General features: G+C 40.6%; 2 protein-coding genes and 1 non-coding gene across 7 annotated transcripts; all 3 read right to left on the bottom strand.

The window, feature by feature from the left end:
* Positions 1–1,781: 1,781 nt before the first annotated feature.
* Positions 1,782–8,689, bottom strand: RIT1 (Ras like without CAAX 1). 2 transcript variants are annotated; one of them, XM_026115125.2, is made up of 6 exons: positions 8,511–8,689; positions 8,295–8,423; positions 7,635–7,691; positions 6,554–6,627; positions 5,875–6,066; positions 1,782–4,794 (listed from the first exon to the last, which is right to left on the bottom strand). In XM_026115125.2, the coding sequence occupies exons 2-6, from the start codon at positions 8,392–8,394 to the stop codon at positions 4,564–4,566; spliced, it is 654 nt and encodes a 217-aa protein (XP_025970910.1). In that variant the 5' UTR covers positions 8,395–8,423; positions 8,511–8,689; the 3' UTR covers positions 1,782–4,563. The 2 variants fall into 2 exon arrangements, with proteins under 2 accessions (XP_025970910.1, XP_025970911.1); XM_026115126.2 differs by lacking the exon at positions 8,295–8,423.
* A 219-nt stretch (positions 8,690–8,908) lies between these two features.
* Positions 8,909–21,560, bottom strand: KHDC4 (KH domain containing 4, pre-mRNA splicing factor). 4 transcript variants are annotated; one of them, XM_026115131.2, is made up of 14 exons: positions 21,191–21,560; positions 20,779–21,016; positions 18,429–18,557; positions 17,955–18,034; positions 17,608–17,660; positions 16,526–16,689; positions 15,961–16,172; positions 15,376–15,436; positions 14,376–14,433; positions 13,902–14,155; positions 13,297–13,452; positions 12,041–12,153; positions 11,375–11,466; positions 8,909–10,385 (listed from the first exon to the last, which is right to left on the bottom strand). In XM_026115131.2, the coding sequence occupies exons 1-14, from the start codon at positions 21,235–21,237 to the stop codon at positions 10,186–10,188; spliced, it is 1,857 nt and encodes a 618-aa protein (XP_025970916.1). In that variant the 5' UTR covers positions 21,238–21,560; the 3' UTR covers positions 8,909–10,185. The 4 variants fall into 4 exon arrangements, 3 of the variants coding, with proteins under 3 accessions (XP_025970916.1, XP_025970912.1, XP_025970915.1); XM_026115127.2 differs by having other exon boundaries at positions 18,429–18,551; positions 21,191–21,559; XR_010385381.1 differs by having other exon boundaries at positions 10,329–10,385; positions 12,041–12,125.
* On the bottom strand, positions 16,269–16,397 carry LOC112992216 (small Cajal body-specific RNA 4). Its single transcript, XR_003261474.1, has one exon. It is a non-coding gene; the product is annotated as a small Cajal body-specific RNA 4 (non-coding RNA).
* Positions 21,561–21,756: the final 196 nt, after the last annotated feature.

The raw sequence follows: 21,756 nt of genomic DNA, 5'->3' as shown, positions 1-21,756 counted from the left end.
TTTGGCCACTTTATGAGATTATACTCTGCTAAATAGCTCTATTTGATTTATATACTGCCTGCTGTATGTTGCTGATAGAGCAACTGGACAAAGCACTTGAAATGAACTGGCCCAATCCAGAGTAAACAACAGGAGCAACAGCAAGATAAATGACAGCATAGCATTAGAAGAAGGAAGTCATGTCTCAGAACATTACACAGAATGTATTGAAGGACGAAGCAGGTACATGGATAATGTTGAGATAGTTGGTGAATTGTATTTGAATATTTTGTCTCTCACCGATGAGACTTAAAGAAGCAAACCTATCAGGGAATAAGAAAGAATGTTCTCAACTCTGGAAAATGATAAAAACCAAAAGGGGCATGAGCAAGGTGACACTTTTCACAATGGAACAAATTGCTGGTAAGCCCTAAGAGCACGCAGTTGAGTCAGTGTCATACAATATATTCTTAAATAGTCTGTAAAATGGAGCAAGTAGTGATGTAGCATGGCTTTAAAGGTATTAAAGCTAGACAGATCTATAGCATTTCATAGCAGGCTTAAAAAGGAGCTACACTGTTAAATGACTGGATGAAAACTGCACAGTAATGCATACAGGAAGAACACAACCCTACCTACTGCTATTACCTACTACCACTTAGAAAACATCCTGAAGTCATTGTAGGTTGCTAAAAACATCCTGCAGGTCTACTAAATTGTTGCTAAATCCTACTTTTTCAAAATTTCCTGGATAAAAAAGTTTTTAAAGTGTGCTTTAAACTCATTCCTAACCTTCAGCCAGGTGCGATAGACAAAGATGTTCTTTTCCGTAAGTGAACAATAACTAAGGAAGAACCACGTCAACGCCTGTGTGCCATTTATATGATTCAAGTCTATCATCTGGAGAACTTGATGAACAATATGTGAGAGAGTTAACTTTCTGGAAACTTGCATTTAGTGGAAATTATAATCCAATAGGCTTTCCCATGAAAGCACAAGTGCATAACATAACATGTATCATGCTATCAAATGAAGGAAGATTTATCTGCCAACTCATCTATACATAATAGAAAAAAAAAATTATTCCAGCAAAATAGCTACAGTTTTAAACCAGATTAGGGATGTTACTGCCACAACTACTACAATCTAAGTATTCCTCTGCAGGTTAAAAAAAAATGTATACCTAAATTACTGTCATGAACGATGAGTCCTGGAAGACGTGGTTACAACAGATGGTAGTTGGGGAAGTTGCCTCCAAATGTCTTGCAAATGCACTAGAAGACATTTATGCTGTTTGCAGAAGGATAAGCTAGAACACTCTGCACCTCTACCACCAGATCATCATTCAAAGAATCCTGCAAGGAGAGATCCCCTATAAATCAACAAGCGTGACTACAGGAGCCCTTCCATTTGTCATAAATCAAGAGTTATGGTGCACATTCACCTACAATGTAAATACCTTGCTGCAGTTGGGGGGGGGGGGGGGGGGAAGAGAAAGTATCACACATCTCAATGTCCCAACAGGGGTCTCAAAACAGTTGCTCCTGTTAGTATAAAATATAAACAACCAATTCACAGAGAAACTGAGATAGTGGCAAACTCAACAGGATTACTTTTTCCATTGCCCCAGTATCAAAGTATCTGGAGAAAGATTTAGACACTTAACTCATTCAATTGCTGTTTTCCCCCTCATAAGAGAAACTATGAAAGTCAACATCTTATGCAGAGCATATGAATGTTAAGTAATACAGTTACACAATGTCTAGACCATATTTAAATGATTTAGCACCATACTTGTATGATAGATTTTTAAGCTTTGCACTGCTAAAATTTAATCTGAATTATCAACTCCTTTTTGGAGCATCCAGTTAGCAAGATAAGCATTTTCCAGAATAAACTGCAAACATACCATGAAGTGTCCTTTTTTGGTGCTCTCAGGCTGAAAGGCTTTCTACCCATCATGCTAGGCACCAAGGATTAAAACATCAAATGCAAATAGCTGTATTAAAAATTCTATATTGTGTCAAATAAAACAATAATTCTGCATACAAATTTATATATGACAAAAATAAAACTCTTCTTGAATAACACCGTGTAAAAAAAAAAAGTGCTTGCTGCTGTTCTGATTTAAAAATTCTGTAAGCAACAGGCTCACAAAGGGCATCAGTAAACACTTAATTGCATTGAAGGAATAATATAAGGCACAGATACCAGTTATTTAAAGGTGAAAATAAATATTAGTCCCATACAGCTTCTGGTACTGCTGGCAGGTTATCTTTTCTTATTATCTGAAAACTTCAAATGAAGGTAATTGACTAACATAGTATGTTAAAATAATGTATCAAGGAAAAGCGTGGGGAAAACTTGTCATCATAATCGGGCCTCTGTTTAACGTTTCCAGTATAACGACATGATCAGCCACTGCTTTTAGAGCAGCATATTAGTTGTTGTCCCCTCTTTCTGCTCAGAATTTCTGTTAGATAGTTTTCCTAGGGTTTTTATCTAAGAGTTATAGACAGCACTTAATCCAACAATGAATGACTAGTAGAGCTTTAAGTTCTAAACTAGTAACTACTGAACAGATGTGCACACCTGCTCACACAGTTACTTTTAAAAGAGGTCTTACATTCTAAACATTCCAAATTATTCTTAACCTCTTTTTCAATTAGCATTTGTGAAATTATTACTAGTGCAGCATAACACTGGAGCTTTGGAAGCGAGAAACAGAAACCAATTTCAATGTTTAGTTCAGGCACAAACGTAACATAAAGAATATACCTCCCCCTCCAAATTTCTTGCTATAAAATGTTTTTAATCTTACACAAAGAAAATATTCTTAGACCACTGGGCTTAGGATTTCCAGTGGCATTCTAAGTACTACAGAGTTTAGCAAGAAAGCCTAACAGTTTATACATTTGCTATCCTTGCTTCTTCTACTCGATACTTTTACACATGAACTTAAGTAGCTTCATTTTGAACTTTGACTGCACTATCATATGCAGCATGCTAAGACTGACATTACAGATTTTATTTCTGATCAATGAGATTAGCATAATCACTGACACGGATGATCAAAGAATAACACAAGCTATACTACTTTTAGAGTCAATTAAGCTCTTTCGTTCCTAATCTGGAAGGTTCTAGGCACTTAATTTTGGTTGTTTTAACCATGTCTGAGTTGCCTAACTATGATTCGTTGTATTATTAAAAAATAAAATCAAAAAGAACACCTCTCTGTCAGGTGATCTTTTTGCATTTGGACACCAGCTCTGGATTTAAATTCTAGAGCTAATGTATCATCTCAAAGCAGAAAAGATCTGCTACACATGGAGGGTCTGTCTCAAAAACATTTTCTTAACCAAACCATTATTTACTGAGCATAAAGAAAAATCTCTACATGCACTGACTGAACTATATACATATGTAAGGTCAGAGATGTGAATATCTGTCAGGACTGTCACTGCGGCCAGCTAATTGTTTCCCTCTGCTGGATCATCAATTCTACTCTTATGACTACTGAAAGAATCTTACCAGAACTAGGGATATTAACTCTGGGGCCAAATACCTGCAATACTCAGTTTCAGTCATCTTCTTTACAAAGTAGTCACCAGAGTAATTTGAAATGACTATGTTAGAGATTTCTACCTAACAATGATACTGGCTCCCTTAAGAAAATAATGTAAAATTTAACGTAAATAAATAAGCCACCACACCATTACAACTATGATTTTAACAAGCAAGTCAGAAAATTCAAAGCTGTAGTTTCTAGCACACCTACAGCGTCATTATATCACACATGCTATGGCAACAAAATAAATGCTATATACAATAGGAAAACACTATGTATTTATGCACTGTTGCCAAGCTATAGCTGCTATAGGAACCATAACTTACTTTTTCTGACTTGTTTAGAAGCCCAACTACAAGACTGCATTAACATTGATAATTTTAGATAAACTTGTATATTCCACATTGCATTAAACTTGTGTATTCTACATTACTTACTTTTTGTTGGAAAAATTCTATTCAATGAGAACGCAAGAATTCTACACTGACATCTACACGTGACCTAAGGCTGTTAGTCACGACACACATTTTGTAAACTACTTTTCAGCATGACCTCGACAAGCCGTCTCTTGTGATGTGGGTTACTGTTCCAAAAAGCAGCAAAATTTTGTTGTGTAAACAACTAGGGAAAAAAATGAATTAAGTTACCCTGGGAAGGAGTTCAACACTATTTTAAACAATTCAACTTCCAGTATGCAGTGACCAAAGACAAACATTCAAAAGTGCAGGGACACAAATCTATCAGCATTTGTAACCAACAACATGTGAGTAACATTTGTTGGATCCAGTCAAAAACCAGCAACAAATAAAAGTAAAATCATTGCTATGTCATGAGTTAAAAGATCCAAAATTAAGGGAATATCATTTTAAACAGAAGTAATTGGTAGATATTATGCCATCCCTGATAAAAGTCCCATCAGATTTAAAACATCCTGCCAAAACGTTGTCCCTCAACCGCTTTGGTTACAAATGGCTGTTCACAGATTTTGTTTCATTTTGCAGAAGAACTCTCTCTGTTCAAGTGACTGAATCCTTCTTCCTTCTAAATGGTGACTTTAGTCTTTTCCACACGCTGCTTTTAGGTTTGGATTTTTTTTCCATTGCCATTACTGCTTCTTTTTCTTTCCTACGGATTTCTCGCACAAGAGCATGAAATACATCATCAATATAGTAACGGTATGCAGCTGAAGTTTCAAAAAAAGGGCAGTTGAATTCTCGTGCTAAAGCAGAGCCTTCTTCTTTGGAGACCTTAAAAAAAAAGTTCGTATTTGTCAACGAAGCCGAAAGAAACAATATTTCTTTACCTTTGCTCGTCCTGCTTCCTCCATAATTGTGCATGCAGCCTCCCAGTTCCAGAACCACTCGCTTCCACTGATCTCTAAATCTTTCTCTACAAATCCATTTTTCTTTTTCCTTCACTCACCACTTCTCTAGAAATGCAATCACCTGTAAGAGATTCTCTGAACAGAGCAGCTCTGGTCATTTATGAAATAACAACATCCCTTCAAAGAATATTACTTCCTTGGAGCTTGATTTAGAGGTTGCTTAATTTGAGCAGCCCTCAGCCCTAATGCAAACAGTTATCAGTCAGGTCAGTTAAGGGTTTCTGCTCGTCAGCACTCAATACTTTTGTCAAACACTTCTTCCCAGAACTGAGCAAACCCTTTCCAAAGAAAGGATTTTATTGAAGTCATACAAAAGTAGCACTGACTACCCATTCTATACACTATGCCTGTTAGCATGGGTGTTGTACCATTAACTGTACCGTTACTGTAATTTTCCTGCTGCTACCCACACTGAAAATTCACCTACTTCCAGGTACATAAACACTACCTCTGGAACTTGTTTTCCAGATTACTTTTCCTTCCACTGAAGTTCTGCTTCAAGTTGTGTTTCCCCACAGACAGTAGTTACTGTTTCTTTACGCTGAATCTCATTTTCCTTTCTGTCCCTTCTTATCTGAGTTCCTCATTATTATACCTCTATTCTTAAGCACACTTGCATCTATTTCATTTGTACTACTATTTGCAAGTGGCTTACGGGATGCTAAATCTTTCTTAGACACTATTGCCCTTCAGGGTGGGTGTGTGGGTGGGTGTGTGTGTGTAGTGTATATACATAGATATAAAAAAAAACCTAATAGCAATGGAAACCTAAAGCATCAAGTCGAAGACTTTACTTTTGCAATTACTACATGTATTTTGTTCATTCAACACATTACAGATTCAACAAGTGCTTTTATTAAGTTAAATTTACTGCATAGTAAACATGCAAAAATTAAGAAAGGGAATACAACCTCTTTTATTACTGTATTTCTGTGCCATTTACCTGCCGCAGCTGTGTCAGATCAGATTTATTTCCCACTAGGACCACAGGAGTGTCATCAGTGCGCCGAACACGATAAATAAGCTGTTTGAACTCACGCACTTCATGGAAACTGCGTCGGTCTGTGATTGAGTAACAGATGATAAAACCCTCGCCAGCCCTCATGTACTGGTCTCTCATGGCTGTGAACTCTGCCTAAAAACAGACAATTACATTTTAATTGCACAAATACAATGACTTCTAATTTGCTCACAACAGGAAAAAAAACCAATATGCATTCCAAAAACAGCTGCACAGAAACTTTGTAAACAAGCTGGTTATTTATCTTCTTGTCCTGTTACATATGGGACAAGATAATATAAACATTTGAGATTAATGCTCAGTTTCCCTTGCTACAGAAATCACGTAATAATGTCATTTTTCAGGCAATATATATTGCTTGTAGAGCATGAATGACGAGATACAATGGGGAAAGCAGGATAGGAAAAAAGGATACCATTTGGGCTGGCTAGATATAAACAAGATGATGCAGACGCTATAAACAACACGATACACGCAAGAAGTGAGAGAGCTCATAAAACCAATCTGGAGGAAAACACCAGCATGCTGTTACAATTGTCTCTATGCGTGACCACTACAAACTTCTAAAACCCTCCCAATTCACTTCTTACTAGTCACATACCTGTCCTGCAGTGTCCAAGATATCCAGATTTGCAGGTTCATCATCAATGCGTATTCGTATTTTATAAGCGTCCTCTGTGAATTCATGACACGTTGGAAAGAACAAAGTTGGAATACAATTGCAGTACTCATTACTCATGTACAGAGGAAGAGATCGTTACACAAAAAGCATTTAATCTGGTAACGGTACTACACTAAATTAGCCTATTCTTCATTTACAACAAATTAAAATATAATTGCTCAAGTATAATTTAGTATCCCACCCAACTGCTTGCTAAAATTATTGCACATGCTATTTCCGACAGGCAAGTGAAAACATCCTATAAATTCAGTCTTGCACACCTTTGTGGAAAGCACAAGGTAGCAACATTACATTTTTCTCAAAGTCAGAAAATACCCACCGATTCAAGGAAAGAATTATAACGGCCATCACCAACTGCCAATTTCTTAAAAGTAAGACAATTTTCTGCCCCTCTAAACTAATACTGTCATACTGAAAGTCTGCTTTTCAACAAGAAGTTAGCTATTTTTCCTCCTTTTCCTTTAAAAGAGTAACTGTTGGTTAAGGTTTCTTTTAGAGATGCTGAAGAAACAAGATATGCAGCAATATAGTAAGCAGTTGAGCATTTTCATCCCTTCCAAGTCAAATGGAAGTTTCTCAAATGCAGAGCACACTTTGGCCTAACAAATGTAAGGTATAGCAGAGAACTGATCTACGTTACAGAGTTGATTTTTTGAATGGACTACCAACAATTACCTATCAGCATTTTTTTTTTTAATGCTTTTCCGCTAGCATACAGACAAACGCAGGTAATACATACCCTGAATAAAATAAATTTTAACAATATACCAAATAGGGAAAACACTAAAGATCTAAAAGTCAGGATATGCCTCTCAGTCCTCACGCAATCTCAGAACTACTAACTCCTTAAATTAGTAGTTTAAGGAATTTTGAGTCCTCAGTTTACAGCCAAATTTATGGCTTTCTTTAAATTAAGCACTTTAAAAGAATAGATTCCACAACAGCTTAATCCGCTGGGAGAGGGAGGGAACAGGAAAGAGAAAAGAGAGACTTTTCTCACCAATTGTGGGATCGTGATCCTCTGGAAATCGGTGACTGATAAACTGCATGGTCATGGCTGGAAACAAAAATCGGAGACTCTTACAGTCTTGGCAAACATCCATCACCTCGACGCTCAGTTCACAACATATTTAAACATGCTATCTCACTAACAGCCAAAACATAAAGCTGACAGAGAAGAAACATATTAAGCACAAGACTAGAAAGAAACATAATAGGTGAAGTAACGCTCAGAAATACTGAGAAGCATGCCCTTGCCCTCAACAAAGCACTACAAGTTTCAGAAACAGAGCTGGAAACGCGGAAGATGATGACATCGAGACACCCCTGGGGGACCAGAACAGAGCACAAACCAGAGCTGTTTCGCTAACGAACGTTTCTCTTCAGCGCTCCTGCCCCCGGCTACCTGCGGCGTCCCGCGGGCTGCCCAGCGCAGCTGAGGAGGAAGCGACAGCACCGCCGGGAGCAGCAGACAAGGGCCCCAGGGCCATCCCGCCGAGCCGCGTGTAACGGCCGCCGCAGCTCAGAGCAGCGGCGCCGGCCGCGCCTCGCGGCCCCCCTCAGGCGGCGGATCGTCCCGCGGGACCGCTACACCCCGCGCCAGCCCCCACCGCCCGGTCCCGTGCCCCGCGCCACCCCGCCCGGGGGGCGCCGCACGCACCGCTCTTGCCGACGCCGCCGGCGCCCAGCATCACCAGCTTGTATTCGCGGGACTGCCCCGGAGCGCCGCCGCCGCCGCCCGGGCGAGCTCCAGCGTCCATCTCCTCTGCGCCGCGCGAACCAGCCGCCGCTTAGAAGAAAAGAGCGTGAGCGGCAGCCGCCCCTCGCTCAGCTCGGCCCCGCCCCGCCGCCGGCATGCGCCACCCGCCAGCCTCACCACAGCAAGGACGTCAGACTCCTCCGCGCTGCATCCTCCCGGCCGCCCGCGCGCGGACGGGGGCCAGGGCGGGAGCCGGCCCGAGCCGCCGCCGCTTCGGCTCTGCTCGGAGCCGAGGCAGCGAAACCAAAATGGCGGCAGCTCCTGCTTCACCGCGGGCGAGCGCCGACGCCCCGCCCCCCCGCGCCGGGCCCCGCTCCCCCGGCACAACCCCACAAACGCCAGCGCAGGCGTGTGCAGTCGCTGAGCTGGAGTCACAGCCCTTTGTACCCTACCCACGGCTTTATTAGTTGCCCACGGGGCCTAAGAATTACGTTTTAAAAAGATTAAGGCAAACAGCAGTCTAGAGGGATCTTCTTACATTAAAGTCAGACCTCCGGGAAAAAAGCAGCAAGAAGCAGAATATTTATACATTTATTTATAATGAAAGTATGGTTCTAATTATTTACAACACGTAGGAAAGAGTGTATGTTTATACAAGTGAGCCAACAACGTCTTCCAGTGTGCAGAAAGGACACATTCCCATTTTTCAAACTATTGCTCCTGTCTTAAACGTTGACCAGCACCTCTTCACAGTCCCACACTCCAGGGGATTCACACATCATTGTTCTCCTCCACCACACCCCCCCCCCCCCAAAAAAAAAAAAAAAAAGAAAAGAAGAAGAAAATAGAGAGTTCTGCAACAGCCTGCCCTGGCAGGAAATGCCACAAGGCCATGATGCAGTGTATGTCCATAAGCAATCCAACAACTTAATTCAGAGGTTCCGCTTCTGTGCTCCAATGCAGCAACAACGCTTGCACTCAGGTCTCTGGCAATGTATACATCTGGTTGCTGTATTTCTTTGTTAAACCACCATGAAACAAAACTGGTAGAATCAAATAAGCGAATGAGTTAAGAGATTGAGAGAATCTTGAGAGAACCTCATGAGAAGTACTTCCATTTGAACTGCTGAATGGAATGAAACATACAGGGATAATTTGAGAAGATTAAATACCATGGATAAAGTACCAAGTGCACCTGGGATTATTGGCAAGATGAACTGATTAAAGAAAATGAGCATTTTTCCCCCCCTCAAGACATTTAGCTAGAACCAAGAGTTCTGGAGTTAGTAAAAAAAAAAAGAAAAAAAAAGTTTAAAAAAATGCTGAATTACAGGAGACACAAAGTAAAAACAAATTAGGATTTTCAGGAAGCATGATCCCCAAGTTTTTCAGAACTACTGAATATTCCTTTTTTTGTTGAAAGTCCAAACATTGAATCCTTGGTCACCATTAGCTCAATGGGACTGCAAACAAGCTGACAGCAGGAACATTACATAAAGTACAAACACCAGATGTACAATGAAGTCAGCATTGCTGGCTCTTTCTATTTAAGTTATCCTGGAAAGATGGGAAGCACAGGGAGACACAGGCTTCCCTAGTTTCTCTTTATAGTACTTCCCCCATTTTAAGGGACTTCCCGTGCCAAAATAGTATTTCAAGTATTTCTCATAGTTGACAAATCCACTGCAGAAATAAGGATTTTAAAAATAATGGAGCCCTTTCAAGAGGGAATACTGAAGCTTTAGCTTCTGCAAATGTAAAAACAACGCATACTTGCAAAGTTCATTGTGTAATATACATGCATTATTGCTAGAGGGAAAAAAAAGGACATATGAAAATTGTTCTGCAGCCTTTACGGTGCCATCCAAAATGGCATCTGTTGTTTAGCTCGCTGTTGTGAGGAAGGGTACTGGTATCCCAAACTCCATCCCTGTGAAAAAGTACTTGCATTTTTATGGCCACCATGTTCCTCCTCTTCATCTGATGAATCTCCAGCATATGCCACCAATCCGAAGCCCTTTTCTGTAGTTTTCATCTTCTTAGCTTGATGATCTAGAAGGGGAAAACAAACAACCCTCCCAAACCCCAAGAAGAAAAAAAGGGGAAAAAAAAAAGAAAACAAGAAAAAAAAAAGAGAGATAAAATTTCCCCAAACAAGTTAATAAAAAAAAGTTAATTGTAAATTGTTAGTTGGACACCATTTTGAGGTCACAAGGCCAATGGTCACCCAAGGTCGAAGGCCACACGAAACAGCACCAGCAACAGCACATGTGATCCATCAGAACCATGTAAGAGAACAGAGAAAGAAGAAAGAAACACACAGAAAAGGTAAAGTTAGCAAATGGATCTAAGTGGTGGCAATTTCACCGTTAAAGAGATAAATATGTAAGAAAAGTAGAAATTTTGTTCAAAAGAAATCTAAAAGAAGAGCAATCTCTGGGACCAATACTGCAGAAAAACTAAGGTTAAACAGACTAACATGATGTGCCTGCAGACCTAATATGAAAGCACTATTCAACTACTAGGAAATTTAGTGATCACGTGTTTTTCCAAGATACAAATAATTGATGTATGAAAGCCCTATGAAAGGATGAAATCTAATAACACTTCTGTTGTTTGCAGACAAGGTAGACATAACTCATGTCTATAAATGCACACCTGAACCATAACTCCCACAGATATTCCTTAGTGCCTCTAGAGACAGCCTTCACAATGTAAAGCCACATGATACCTGTATTACCAAACAATCCCATGAGATTCTGTGCCTCAGATGACTGACAGGACAAGAATCCCAGCCTTTGTTTTTTCACTTAATCATCTCATCATTCATAAAAATACTTAAAGTTTTAAGAGAAGCACCATGTGTGTATAGTCACAATGAACATATATGATTTTTACAGCGGTGGAATGTGACCTCCCTTTCACTTAAAAACACACTGTAAAGAAAAAAAATCACCAATTTCTTTAAATCCATGTAAAGATCAGAGCAAGCTTGTCAAGTCCACTTTTCCATAAACGTTTATTTTATTCATTGCACTCACCATGGTTGCCTGGTAAAGACCCCGCACCATTTCTTTCTTCAGATTCCGATTTCATCCCAGTGACAGGAAAAGCTGGTGGAGGCATCAACTGCCTGTTTAAAATCAATGCAAGTACTTCTTTTTAAACCAAGTATAGAGTCAAAAGTAGTTTTATTTTCAGTCAGTCTCCATTGCTTTACAGGGCCAAAAAAATCATAACTCAGTCCCTGAGTGGAGTGGTTTAACTTTTAATTGGTCTCATTGTACTTGGTTGAAGAAAAATCAGGATAAGACATTAAAAATGGATAAAGGTAAGAGCAAATACAGTGTGTTGTTCCATTTTATAAGTTTGAGAATTTGAGATGCTGTGTAATGTACCCAGACAAAAATGTGCAATACGGGAAAAGGTACAGTTTGAGTTAAAACTCTGACAGAGTAGTAAAGTTATATGATGATCCGTAAGAAACAATCTTAGATGAATTTGGGAAATCCATCACTGGCTCTGTAGCTGAATCTCCTTGCTATTGCCAGTTCTCTCATACCTTAGGTGCTGTAAAACCACAGCTGAGCTTTGAAAACTCCCCAAATGAGTAATAATACAAGTTTCATATTTCACCCTACCTCTTATCTTCTAAGATAAGCTCTCCTCCAGAACCAAAGTCTGATCATAATCCTTTCATCACTTACCTGTCCCTCTCTCTCTCCTTTCCTGAGGAACTTGCTGGCTTCGATCCTGCTCCATCGATTTCGCTCTGACTGGAGAAGCCTGTACCTAAATTAGTCATATGAATGGGTCCATGCTATGAGCAGAAAAACACACGGCATTAGCGAATCTACAACTACAACATAAGCTATAGCTCCTTAACGATAATGATAGGAAACCCAACTTTTCAGAGTATACTGCCAACTACAGAACAGGTTAAGTAGTTCCTCTTTCTGACTGTATGCACAGCCACCAAAAAAAACAAGCTGGCCATTAAAGATATGGAAGAAGGTATTGATTGCCAGTCTTAAACAAAATGCTTTATCCTACAAATACTGAAGAGGCTAATGTGGTGCGCTCAGGCATGTTTCCGACTAAGATGGAAGAGACCTCATCGTCTAGTCCATCTTCCCAGTAGTTCAGGACAGATAGCTGCTTAGTTCACGGACTAACTGACTACCTCCTGAATCAGCTAATTCTGTATGGTATGTAGACCTTACGACACGATAAACTCTGCTGAGACACTAGTATTACATCTTATATATAGGCAGCTACTTATTTTCTCTAGGCAAATCTTTTATTAAGGGTTTCTGCCTATGGGCTTAAAGCCAGTTAGGTAAAATTCCATATAGACGACTTAGAATGATGAGGTAGAGAGCGGGGGCAGGCAGGGAAGGGCAGCCTGCAGGAAGGGGGAAAATCATCAGAAGAGCATTTGCAGAAACTCCCTTTTACTCATATACAAGGCTTTAAAAAAATTCAAAATCACTTTTATTAAAAAAATAAATAAAGAAAGAAAACACCACAATGTTTTTTTTTTTTAAACTTTGGCTATCTAAAAAGCCCAGCCAGGTAGCAGGAAAATCTAGAGGTAATTGCCACGTTCACTTCTCCCTCCCCAACAAGCCCGCTAAAAAGACCCACAAACAAACAAACCCCCCAAATAACCTCCCCCTAAACTAATCACTGACACCCTATTGTCATCTCTTTGGCCTGAAGGGACTGCTAATCTTTGTGAAAAAAATGCAGGTAAAGAAAGCAAGCTGTCAATGAATCAAATAAGGCACAGTCTAAAAACTGTGCATCCACTCAAAGAAACTGAAGTGTGATATCGCCAGATTTCTTAACAATTACTGCCATCTGCCAAAGGTCTTGCATGTCTGTTTAAAATAAACTGATGGCCTCTCTCTAGCAAAGTTCCGTTTTGGTGTTGGAAGTAAAATTGCTGATTTTATTCCACCTGATATCCCAGCAGTCCTGACTCTCTTTCATCTGGTAGCTCCTCAGTGAAGCGTCTCTTTTGACCTTGGGAGTGGGGCTGGACTTGTGGCTGTGTTCCAGCAGGCAAGGTTGTTTTTACTGGGGCAGCAGGAAGAAAAGGACCACTCAGTGGACTCTGGCATGCAGAAGTTAGAAAGAAAAAAAAAAAAAAAGAAAGAAAAAAGCATAAAGTATAAATTTAACGTACAGACTCATACATAGGATCAGAATACACGTTTATAGAATGCTCCCACCTTAAAGCAGTGACTATTTGTAATTCAAGCTCATTGTATCTACATAACTGTATCAGTCAGCAATAACTTTTCATATACGAGTGATTTCACCCCAAATATCCTTTATGTTAATAGGTAGCTATAAAAAAAATGCAGTAAGAAGCAGCTGTAGCAGCAATTTAGTTCCTTAAATAATAGGAGCACGAGCAAAGCAATAACCAGACAAATTGTTTATGCATGCCCCAAAAAAGAAATTCTTGACCTGTAACTGCTTTAATTATTTCATTGTTAGCAAAGAAACAGCTTAGTAAGTTGACAACTATAGAGCCAAGGAATTCATCTGTGGCACTACCTGGCCAGTGCTGGCTGGAGGCTGTACTTGAGATATTGGATATTGTGTTGGCACAGGTGGAACTCCTGTAGGCAATGTTGTTAAGACTCCAGGTGCCAATGGTACTGCAGGTGGTACTACGCCTGGTACACCATATGGTGGTTGAACTGGTTGTTGAGGAGGGGGAACGACAGGATAACCAGACTGATACCCATTTGAAGGATAATATGATGGCTGAGAAGGTACACTGTTTATAGCAGCAGGTTGTGCAAAGCCTGGTGGGGAGGGGGGAAAAGGGAGGGGGTTACCTTCAATTCAGTTAGATTCACAAAAATATTAAATGTATTACCAAATGTAAAAGAAGTTGGGTTCCTTTTCAATTAAAGGAATAAAGAGAAAGACGACTACACGTAAAGAACTCTACAAAACCTAACTCTAAGTACAGCACCACAGACAGAATGCAACTCTAAAGACTTCATTATTGCTAATGTTTACCTGCTAAAGGTACTGCAGTGGTTATCTGATTCACAAATCGAGAGTATTCAGCATGAACCTACAAAGGATGTTCAAAAATTAGAAGATAAACATCTATTTACTATATTAATCTTTTGCAGGCAAAGGCCATCTTACCATATATTGCCATAAAATTTACCATACAAGAGGGCTTTAACTATGGAATACACTACACCCAAAGACACAGTAATAAACTAAACAAGGATATGCAAAAAAAGTCAGAACGTGGCCACCAATCCTGTTCTGTGACAAATCTGTGTAAAATACAATACAGCAGGATGCTTAACTACATGCAGAGGACATTTTATCACAGGAAAGAACAGAACGATAAAGGAATTACTTGAGTAGAGACAAAATACTCAAAAACACAAAGCATCTAAAAGCTTTGAGATATTTTCCAAAGAGATGCTGTAGCCTGTGCCAATGCTAACAGACTCTACCTCACAGGATTTACTCTATTTGGTGGTAGTCCATTCACATAAGAAAAGCTGAGAAATTAATTCTTCATCTGTGTGAGAGGTTTTATAAAGATTCTGTGTCAAGTAAAATAACCTCTTCAGGAAAAATAAGAGAATTTGTGGCACTGGACAACGTTTAAAGCTAAAAGCAAGTAAAGACGCACAAGGGAATCTATAGCCATCAGAAAAAAGCAGGATTACTTTATGTTTTTATATAGTCACACCTTTTCTTTTCCCCCCACTCTGCTCAGGAAGCATTTGGTTTTCTTTTTTTTTTTTTGCTTTTTTTTTCTTCCCCTCTCCAAAATTCCATTACCACAGCTTCATTCTGAGAAGCACCTATTCTACATACAAAAATCAGACAGCCACACTTAGGAGGAAAAACATATTGGCAAGTCACAGCACATGGGAAGTTCTGCTGTGAGCATAAGAAAAAAAATCCCCATTACCCTGGGACATACTGAAGCTATGACAGGTTCTGATATCTTGTATTTGTACAAGTCCAATATGGTAGAGCTACTCACAGTTTGTAAGAGATTCTCACACAGCTTTTTAGCAGCTGCCAGACCTTCTGGCTTTGGGTGACTGAAAACATAAAAAAATTAAACCCTCGTAAGCATGAATGTTTTCACAAAATTGCAGAGCTATTTCTTTCAACGGCAACCTGCTGTCCGATCTTATCTCTTTAATGGGTGATCAGCCACCTCAACAGTACTTTAGTGGCTCTGCAGCTTTTAGCATGACTGTAAAAGCAAGTGAAGAATATTTATCTTCTAAACGAAAATTCAGAATAGTCTAAATACTGCAAGAAACATGCACAGAACTATGACTTGATTGGTCAAGTTTCTCCTAAAGCTCAACATCACTATATGTCCAAGGAGAACGCAGATTTACTGTGTTCCCCCAAAAAGCAATGTGTTAGGATTAAGTGGTGTGCATGATCCCTTCCTCCCTCTCTTTATCACTTTAGAGATCTCTGCTAAAATAAAAGTTAAAAAATCTGTTCCATTTGTATTTATTTATCCAGAATTAATAATTTCTTACACTAAACAAACATTAAGCTGCATTCATGACTGCTCACTGGGAATTTTTTCCCTAACCTCTCATACCTGATATAGATGTACATGGGTTCAAAAGCTTCTCTGCCTGATGCTGGTTCTATGCAACCTGAGCCTTTCCCACGAAGAAAGACTTTGGCACCCGTCTCAATTTGAATGTGCTGCAAGTAGGAGCAACCAGGCCCTTCCACCTTTTCTTTCACATTAAATGTGGGTACAGCATGTTCCAGACCAACAAATAATTTGTCCTGAACATAATGCATCTGTAAAAGTTACAGTAAAAGATTATTATTTCACTCCTAGAATTAGGATGTTCATTTCACCAGAGGCTAACTTATTTCTACAGCGGTCAAAACAATTAGTGTCGGACGGTGCAGTCAGCCCCTTGCTCTTCTCTAAGTAGGACTGCTCTCTCCATTCCTTTTCTTTTAGGAGGCTAGTATTAACCGAGTCTCACTCTGCAGACTCCATCTGATTAGTCCTCCAGTTTTCACTAAGACACATGTAGGGTTTTTTTTTTTTTTTTCCATAAACAGTACATTGTAAGATTTAGCTATTGTGAAGTGTACATGTAATCAATGATATGCAGTGAAAGTCGCATAAATCAATTACTCACCCCTGACTGAAATGGAGGTTTCTGGCCAACTGCTGGAGACAACTGAGCAATGGGGGCTGGCTGGTGATAGACAGTAACTGTAGCTCCATTGAATGTAGGACTAGAACCTGTGGCAGCTTTCACTACGCCATTAGTAATTATCTCTTTAATTCTGTTAACAGCTCCTAGTTGATGGTACATGAAATCCATTTATATTTCAGAGAAATACTATTAATTCTTAAAAATCTTAGCATTCTCCATAAAAAAAGTTCACTGATCAGACTAGCCAAAAAAATGCTGTTCTTTCTGTTAAATAAAATAGACACACTTCACCACATAAACATACATGAGATTTACAAGTGCCCAGTTGTGAAAAGACACAGTAATTTTCCAGACAATCAGCTAAAAAACAAACGTTCCCCCTCCCCAACCCCATCCCACACACCAAGACAAGTTAATTTTGAAAGCAACACTAGCTACAGTGATCAAAGCATGTTCATGGATCAAACAGAAGCACTGAAGTAAGAAACCGTATTTTTTTTCCAAGAAGTGAAAACAAACAGTGCTGTATCCAGCCCATGGTCACTGCTGCCCAGATTAACCAAATTGTAAAGTGATTCAGTCAAATTCCCATATTCTGTGGAAGGAGATCTACAGGCAAGATCGCATCTGCAAATGTGGCCCAAAATTAGCATTCCTGGGTTCATTCGTGTAAGATGGCAACAAGCCTCAGGGTTCTTTCTCCCTTCTTTGTCCTGATAAAGTTTAACCTAACACGTGTGGGTGGGCAGTCCAGCCCACCTATTTCAGCAATTGAAAAAAATGTTTATTTTAACACAGTATGGAATTTACACCTACATAAATGAGTGAGCCAACATGAAAAACTGTGTGCCAGCAGCGGAAATCACAGTAAAGACAAGTTTCAGACAGTTTTAAGCAGAAACCTTAGCAACAATGTTTAAGTGGGGTCTGTTATCCGCACTTAGATTATTTACAGTCCAAAATGTATACCAGTCATAACAGAACCCTTTAGTACTACAAAACTTTCTATTTTAAGTATCACAAATGATCACAGTTAAAAGCAGAACACCTTGTATACTTACGGTCAACCAGCTCCCGTGTCTGACCCTGGACATGAAGATACAGAGGACGATCTCTAGGAGGGAAACCCCAAATATTCCATTAAATCCACAGAGAACATACAATAATAGATTCAATGTAGTATCACAGCACTCAATAAACAAAGCTCTGCACTGAAGATTAAACCCCCAAAGTATTCAGAAGACATTTATGTAAATTATGAGTAGTAAATATTAACATAACAGTAAACATTAGAAACACTCAATAGTCAATTCACCCTCACAGACAAAGGGACAACGCTTAGAGGAAGAAAACAAAAGACAAAACCCCCTACCACCTAAACACCCCATGGGAAAAAAAAAATACAAACCCAGGTCCCACTTTTGCTTTCTCTTCTGCAGTCATGAATCTCCCTCGAGTTGAGACAGCTGCTCCACTCAGTCGACTTATCTATAGATAATTAAAAAAAAAAAAAATCAGTGAAAAGTTTACCAGTAATAAACAAAAGAACAGGCAAAAGAAAGATTATATATAAATGCTTTAAACTAAGGTGTTATGCAAAAAGACTAGAAGTCATTACTAAAGTAATAAGAAAATGAAAGGTACCCACTAAAGGATACTTGTTACCCTAGTTTACTTTCTCATATGACATTTTATTGGCCAAATGAATAAAATACTACACTTGAAAGAGCTAAACCAGTGTCTTAAGAAACATAATGAGTACTTTTGGAGAAAGAGGAAACAGCCACTGAATACAGTTCACCGCTAGCTCTTTTAACTTTACAAAGAGGTGCCCACACGGTGCTGACAACCTTCATAAATCACACATGGATCTTGAACATACCTCATCCTGAGTCTGTCCTCTTGTCAGCAGGTTTCTGCACGTGAGGGGTACATCATTGATTTCTACCTCTGCCACCACAAGGTCATCTTTACTTTTACTTGTAGCCGGACCTTTTCCCAGAGCCTGCAGCTTCAAAGAAGACCATTGCAAAAGACTACTGGTAGAAAAACTGAGATAAACCACGTAACTAATTGGCCCTAGTAGTCTAAGAGGTGAATATCCTTTTTTGCTCTCTTGTCAGCTGTTGAATCCATAAGCTTTACAAATATTAACAGAAAACATTAGTTATAACTAGTGCTTAACAATTTACAGCTTCACAACTTCAAACCCAGATGAAAACATTAAAATGTCCTGAGGATAGAGCTATTCATGTAATGACAATTTCTGTTTTATAAATGGAGAAACAACCAGGTAGAACTAAGCAGAAGAACTGCTCAATTGGACGCCAAGGCATCTCACATGAATTACCACCCCAGTAGAAATCTGCGAGATTAACAGAATACATAATTCATACTTCTCAATTTCTCTTACATACGCATGGGAATCAAGGTATAAGCTCTTCCATACTGTGACTTCCCTTTTTACAACGGCATAATACTCTGTGAAAGTCTCCAAGTAATATACAAGAAAAATAATCATGGAGTCACAAACAGCTACAGAAAATGTGACAGAAAAGGTGTAGTTAGAACAATGACCTCATACCTTGTTCCATGTACAGATTGCTACATAGCACACCTGCCTAAAAATTCTAAAATGCTTTTTGGGACATAAACATAAGAGAGAGTTCTGTAAGAACAGATCTTTCCAGTAACATTCTAGAAATATTTATCTACTCTCATAAATATCACATGAAGCACAGCACTAATATGAGAACCAGAGGACACCCATAAATGATTGTAATTCTCATGAATTTTACATGAATTCTATTTCTCTATTCCTTCCGTGCTAAAAAAAAAAACCCCAAACCAAAAGCAAACAAAAAAACCCACACCACCACCACATTTGTGGCATTGCAGGCTCCCTAATTTCCATTCACTGTCCGTCTGAAGTTGTGCTTTCATTTAAAAACAGATTTAGCTACCCTGCAAATGTCACCCCTGGTAGTTTCCCAAGTTCCTAAGGAACATATGTACTTAAAAAAAAAAGGGGGGGGGGAGCCCATTTTCTTAATTAATTGGTTACGTTTCTAAGCAATACAATTTCACATGAAATGTCAAAATGCTACCAGAACTTATGAAGAAAGCATAGCTGGAAATACGAGACACTGTAGTGCCTTCCAATATTTCAGTATGTAAAACTGTGGAACAGGGAATAGATTTGACTTGCATCTAGTATGAATAGGTAGACTACCTCAAGTGAAGCCACTGTCACTTGTTCTTCAAGAGGTCTCATGCCATATCAATGCTGGAAACTTCACATCCTCACATGGATGTCAAGTTATGCAAGTACTGAGAAAGTAACATGATTTTGCAGCAAAGAATTTGTAAAAACACCTAGGGTTGCTGATTACAAAGATCAAAGACATACTCACTACTAAACTACACATATTAGAGACGACCATAAAGGGCATTTTGGATACACAACCTACAGAGAACAATTTATGGTGAAAATACAGCATAGCACATTTGCCATTCTTTCTTATGTTATCTGTGAATAAATTCAATGACAAAATGAGTACTTATTTGGATACTGCTTCACAAGGCAATCCCTTAGAATATGCAAGCCAAGTCAAAGAAAGCATCAGCCCCATCTTTATTACGCATGTGAAAAAGAATGTACAATATGCTGTAAAAACATGCTTTTCTTTTAACATTATATTTGAACCAAGCAGGAAGGGAAACTTGAGACAGTCTTCTAATCTTAGTTCTAGTGTGGGCTATTAATATGCAGAACAAGACTGTTTCTGTTACTGAAACCGGAAAACAGTGACTTTAAATTAAGATTTCTTCGTTCAGAACTTAAACATACGCTCCTATTCATGTCCGGTTTAAGTATAACAATAATTTGTTTTCAACGTTTTAAGCTGCTAGTTCTATAAACGGTTTTTCAGATCAGCAACAAGATTTAAAAAACATTTCTAAGAAGTTTATCTTACTAAAGGTCAGTTTGGTTAAGCCTTCCAGAAAAGCAACAAGACTGAACCGAACTGGCTGTTAGACCAGTATTTTATATTATTCAGAAAGCGTTAAAAGAATTTTTCTAACTGTTTTTGCTAAAGCCTAATTTATAAGGCAAAGATCAGCCTTCTCTGGTCTCATTGAGAGATACTCAGAAAAGCAATGGTCGTGGGTCTTCGGGAAACGGAGGTAACACTGCCCCCCTCGCAGGCCCAACTCCCCCGGCCACCCACCTTGTCGGCCGCGCTAGGCGCCGGCTTCAGCTTGCCTTTAGCCATTAACATCGCGTTGATCTTCGCGGCCACCGCCGCGGCCGCATCCAGAGCTCCCGAGGGGGCCGCGGAGCTCTCAGATCCCGCCACGCCGGAGCCGCCATCTCCGCCACCCGGGAAGGGGCGCCCGGGGTGCGGCGCCGCACCAGGGAGAAGGAAAGCTGGAGATGGGCCGGGCTGGTCCCACTTGCTGCGGCGCCTGGCAAACAGAAAGGCCTTAGTCCTCGGCGCCGCCTCACCCGCTGCCCCGGGGGGCCTCCGGGCCCCGCCGCGCCTCGGCGCCGCCCCACCCCGACCCTCCTCCAAGCAGCACCCGAAGACCCGCCGCGCTAGGGCCCCGTCGCCGCGCCAGGGCCCCGTCGCCGCGCCTCACCCGCCAGCAGCCGCGGAGTCGCGCTGCCCTGCGCTGCCCGCCGACATGGCTGCGGCACGGCTCGGCCGCCTCCGCGCCTCAACGTCATTTCCGACCTGGGGGCGGCCGCGGAACGCTCCTTCCGGGCGTTGCCATGGTAACCTCGCTCCGCCCACAACGACGGCAGGACCGAGGAGGGTCCTAAAACAGAACCGGGCTCCTCAACCGGGGCACGTCGCCGGGCAGCGACGGTGCGGAGTGGGCCACCACCGGGCGGGCCCTGGGAGCTGGAAGGGGAGGAGAAGGCACGAACACCGGGCGAGGGCAGGCGGACATGGCCCGGCGCCGGGCGGGGGGAACGACGGGAAGCGGCGCCAGGCAGGCAGGCGAGGCGAACCGAGACGGGGCGGGGTGGTACCTGCCCGCGCCGTCCGAGCGGATGGCTAGCTTCAGGCCCGCTCTGTGGCTAAAAAAAGAGCCTCGCCGCGGGCATCCACGCGGAGCAGGCGGGGAAGGGAAGAGCGATAACGGCCCGGTACCGCCACGCTGCTCTGGCTTCCGGGAATGACGTCAGACGATGCTGTACA

Source organism: Dromaius novaehollandiae, chromosome 29 (assembly GCF_036370855.1).
Source record: "Dromaius novaehollandiae isolate bDroNov1 chromosome 29, bDroNov1.hap1, whole genome shotgun sequence".
NCBI lineage: Eukaryota > Metazoa > Chordata > Aves > Casuariiformes > Dromaiidae > Dromaius > Dromaius novaehollandiae.
This window is presented reverse-complemented; position numbering and strand designations above follow the sequence as displayed.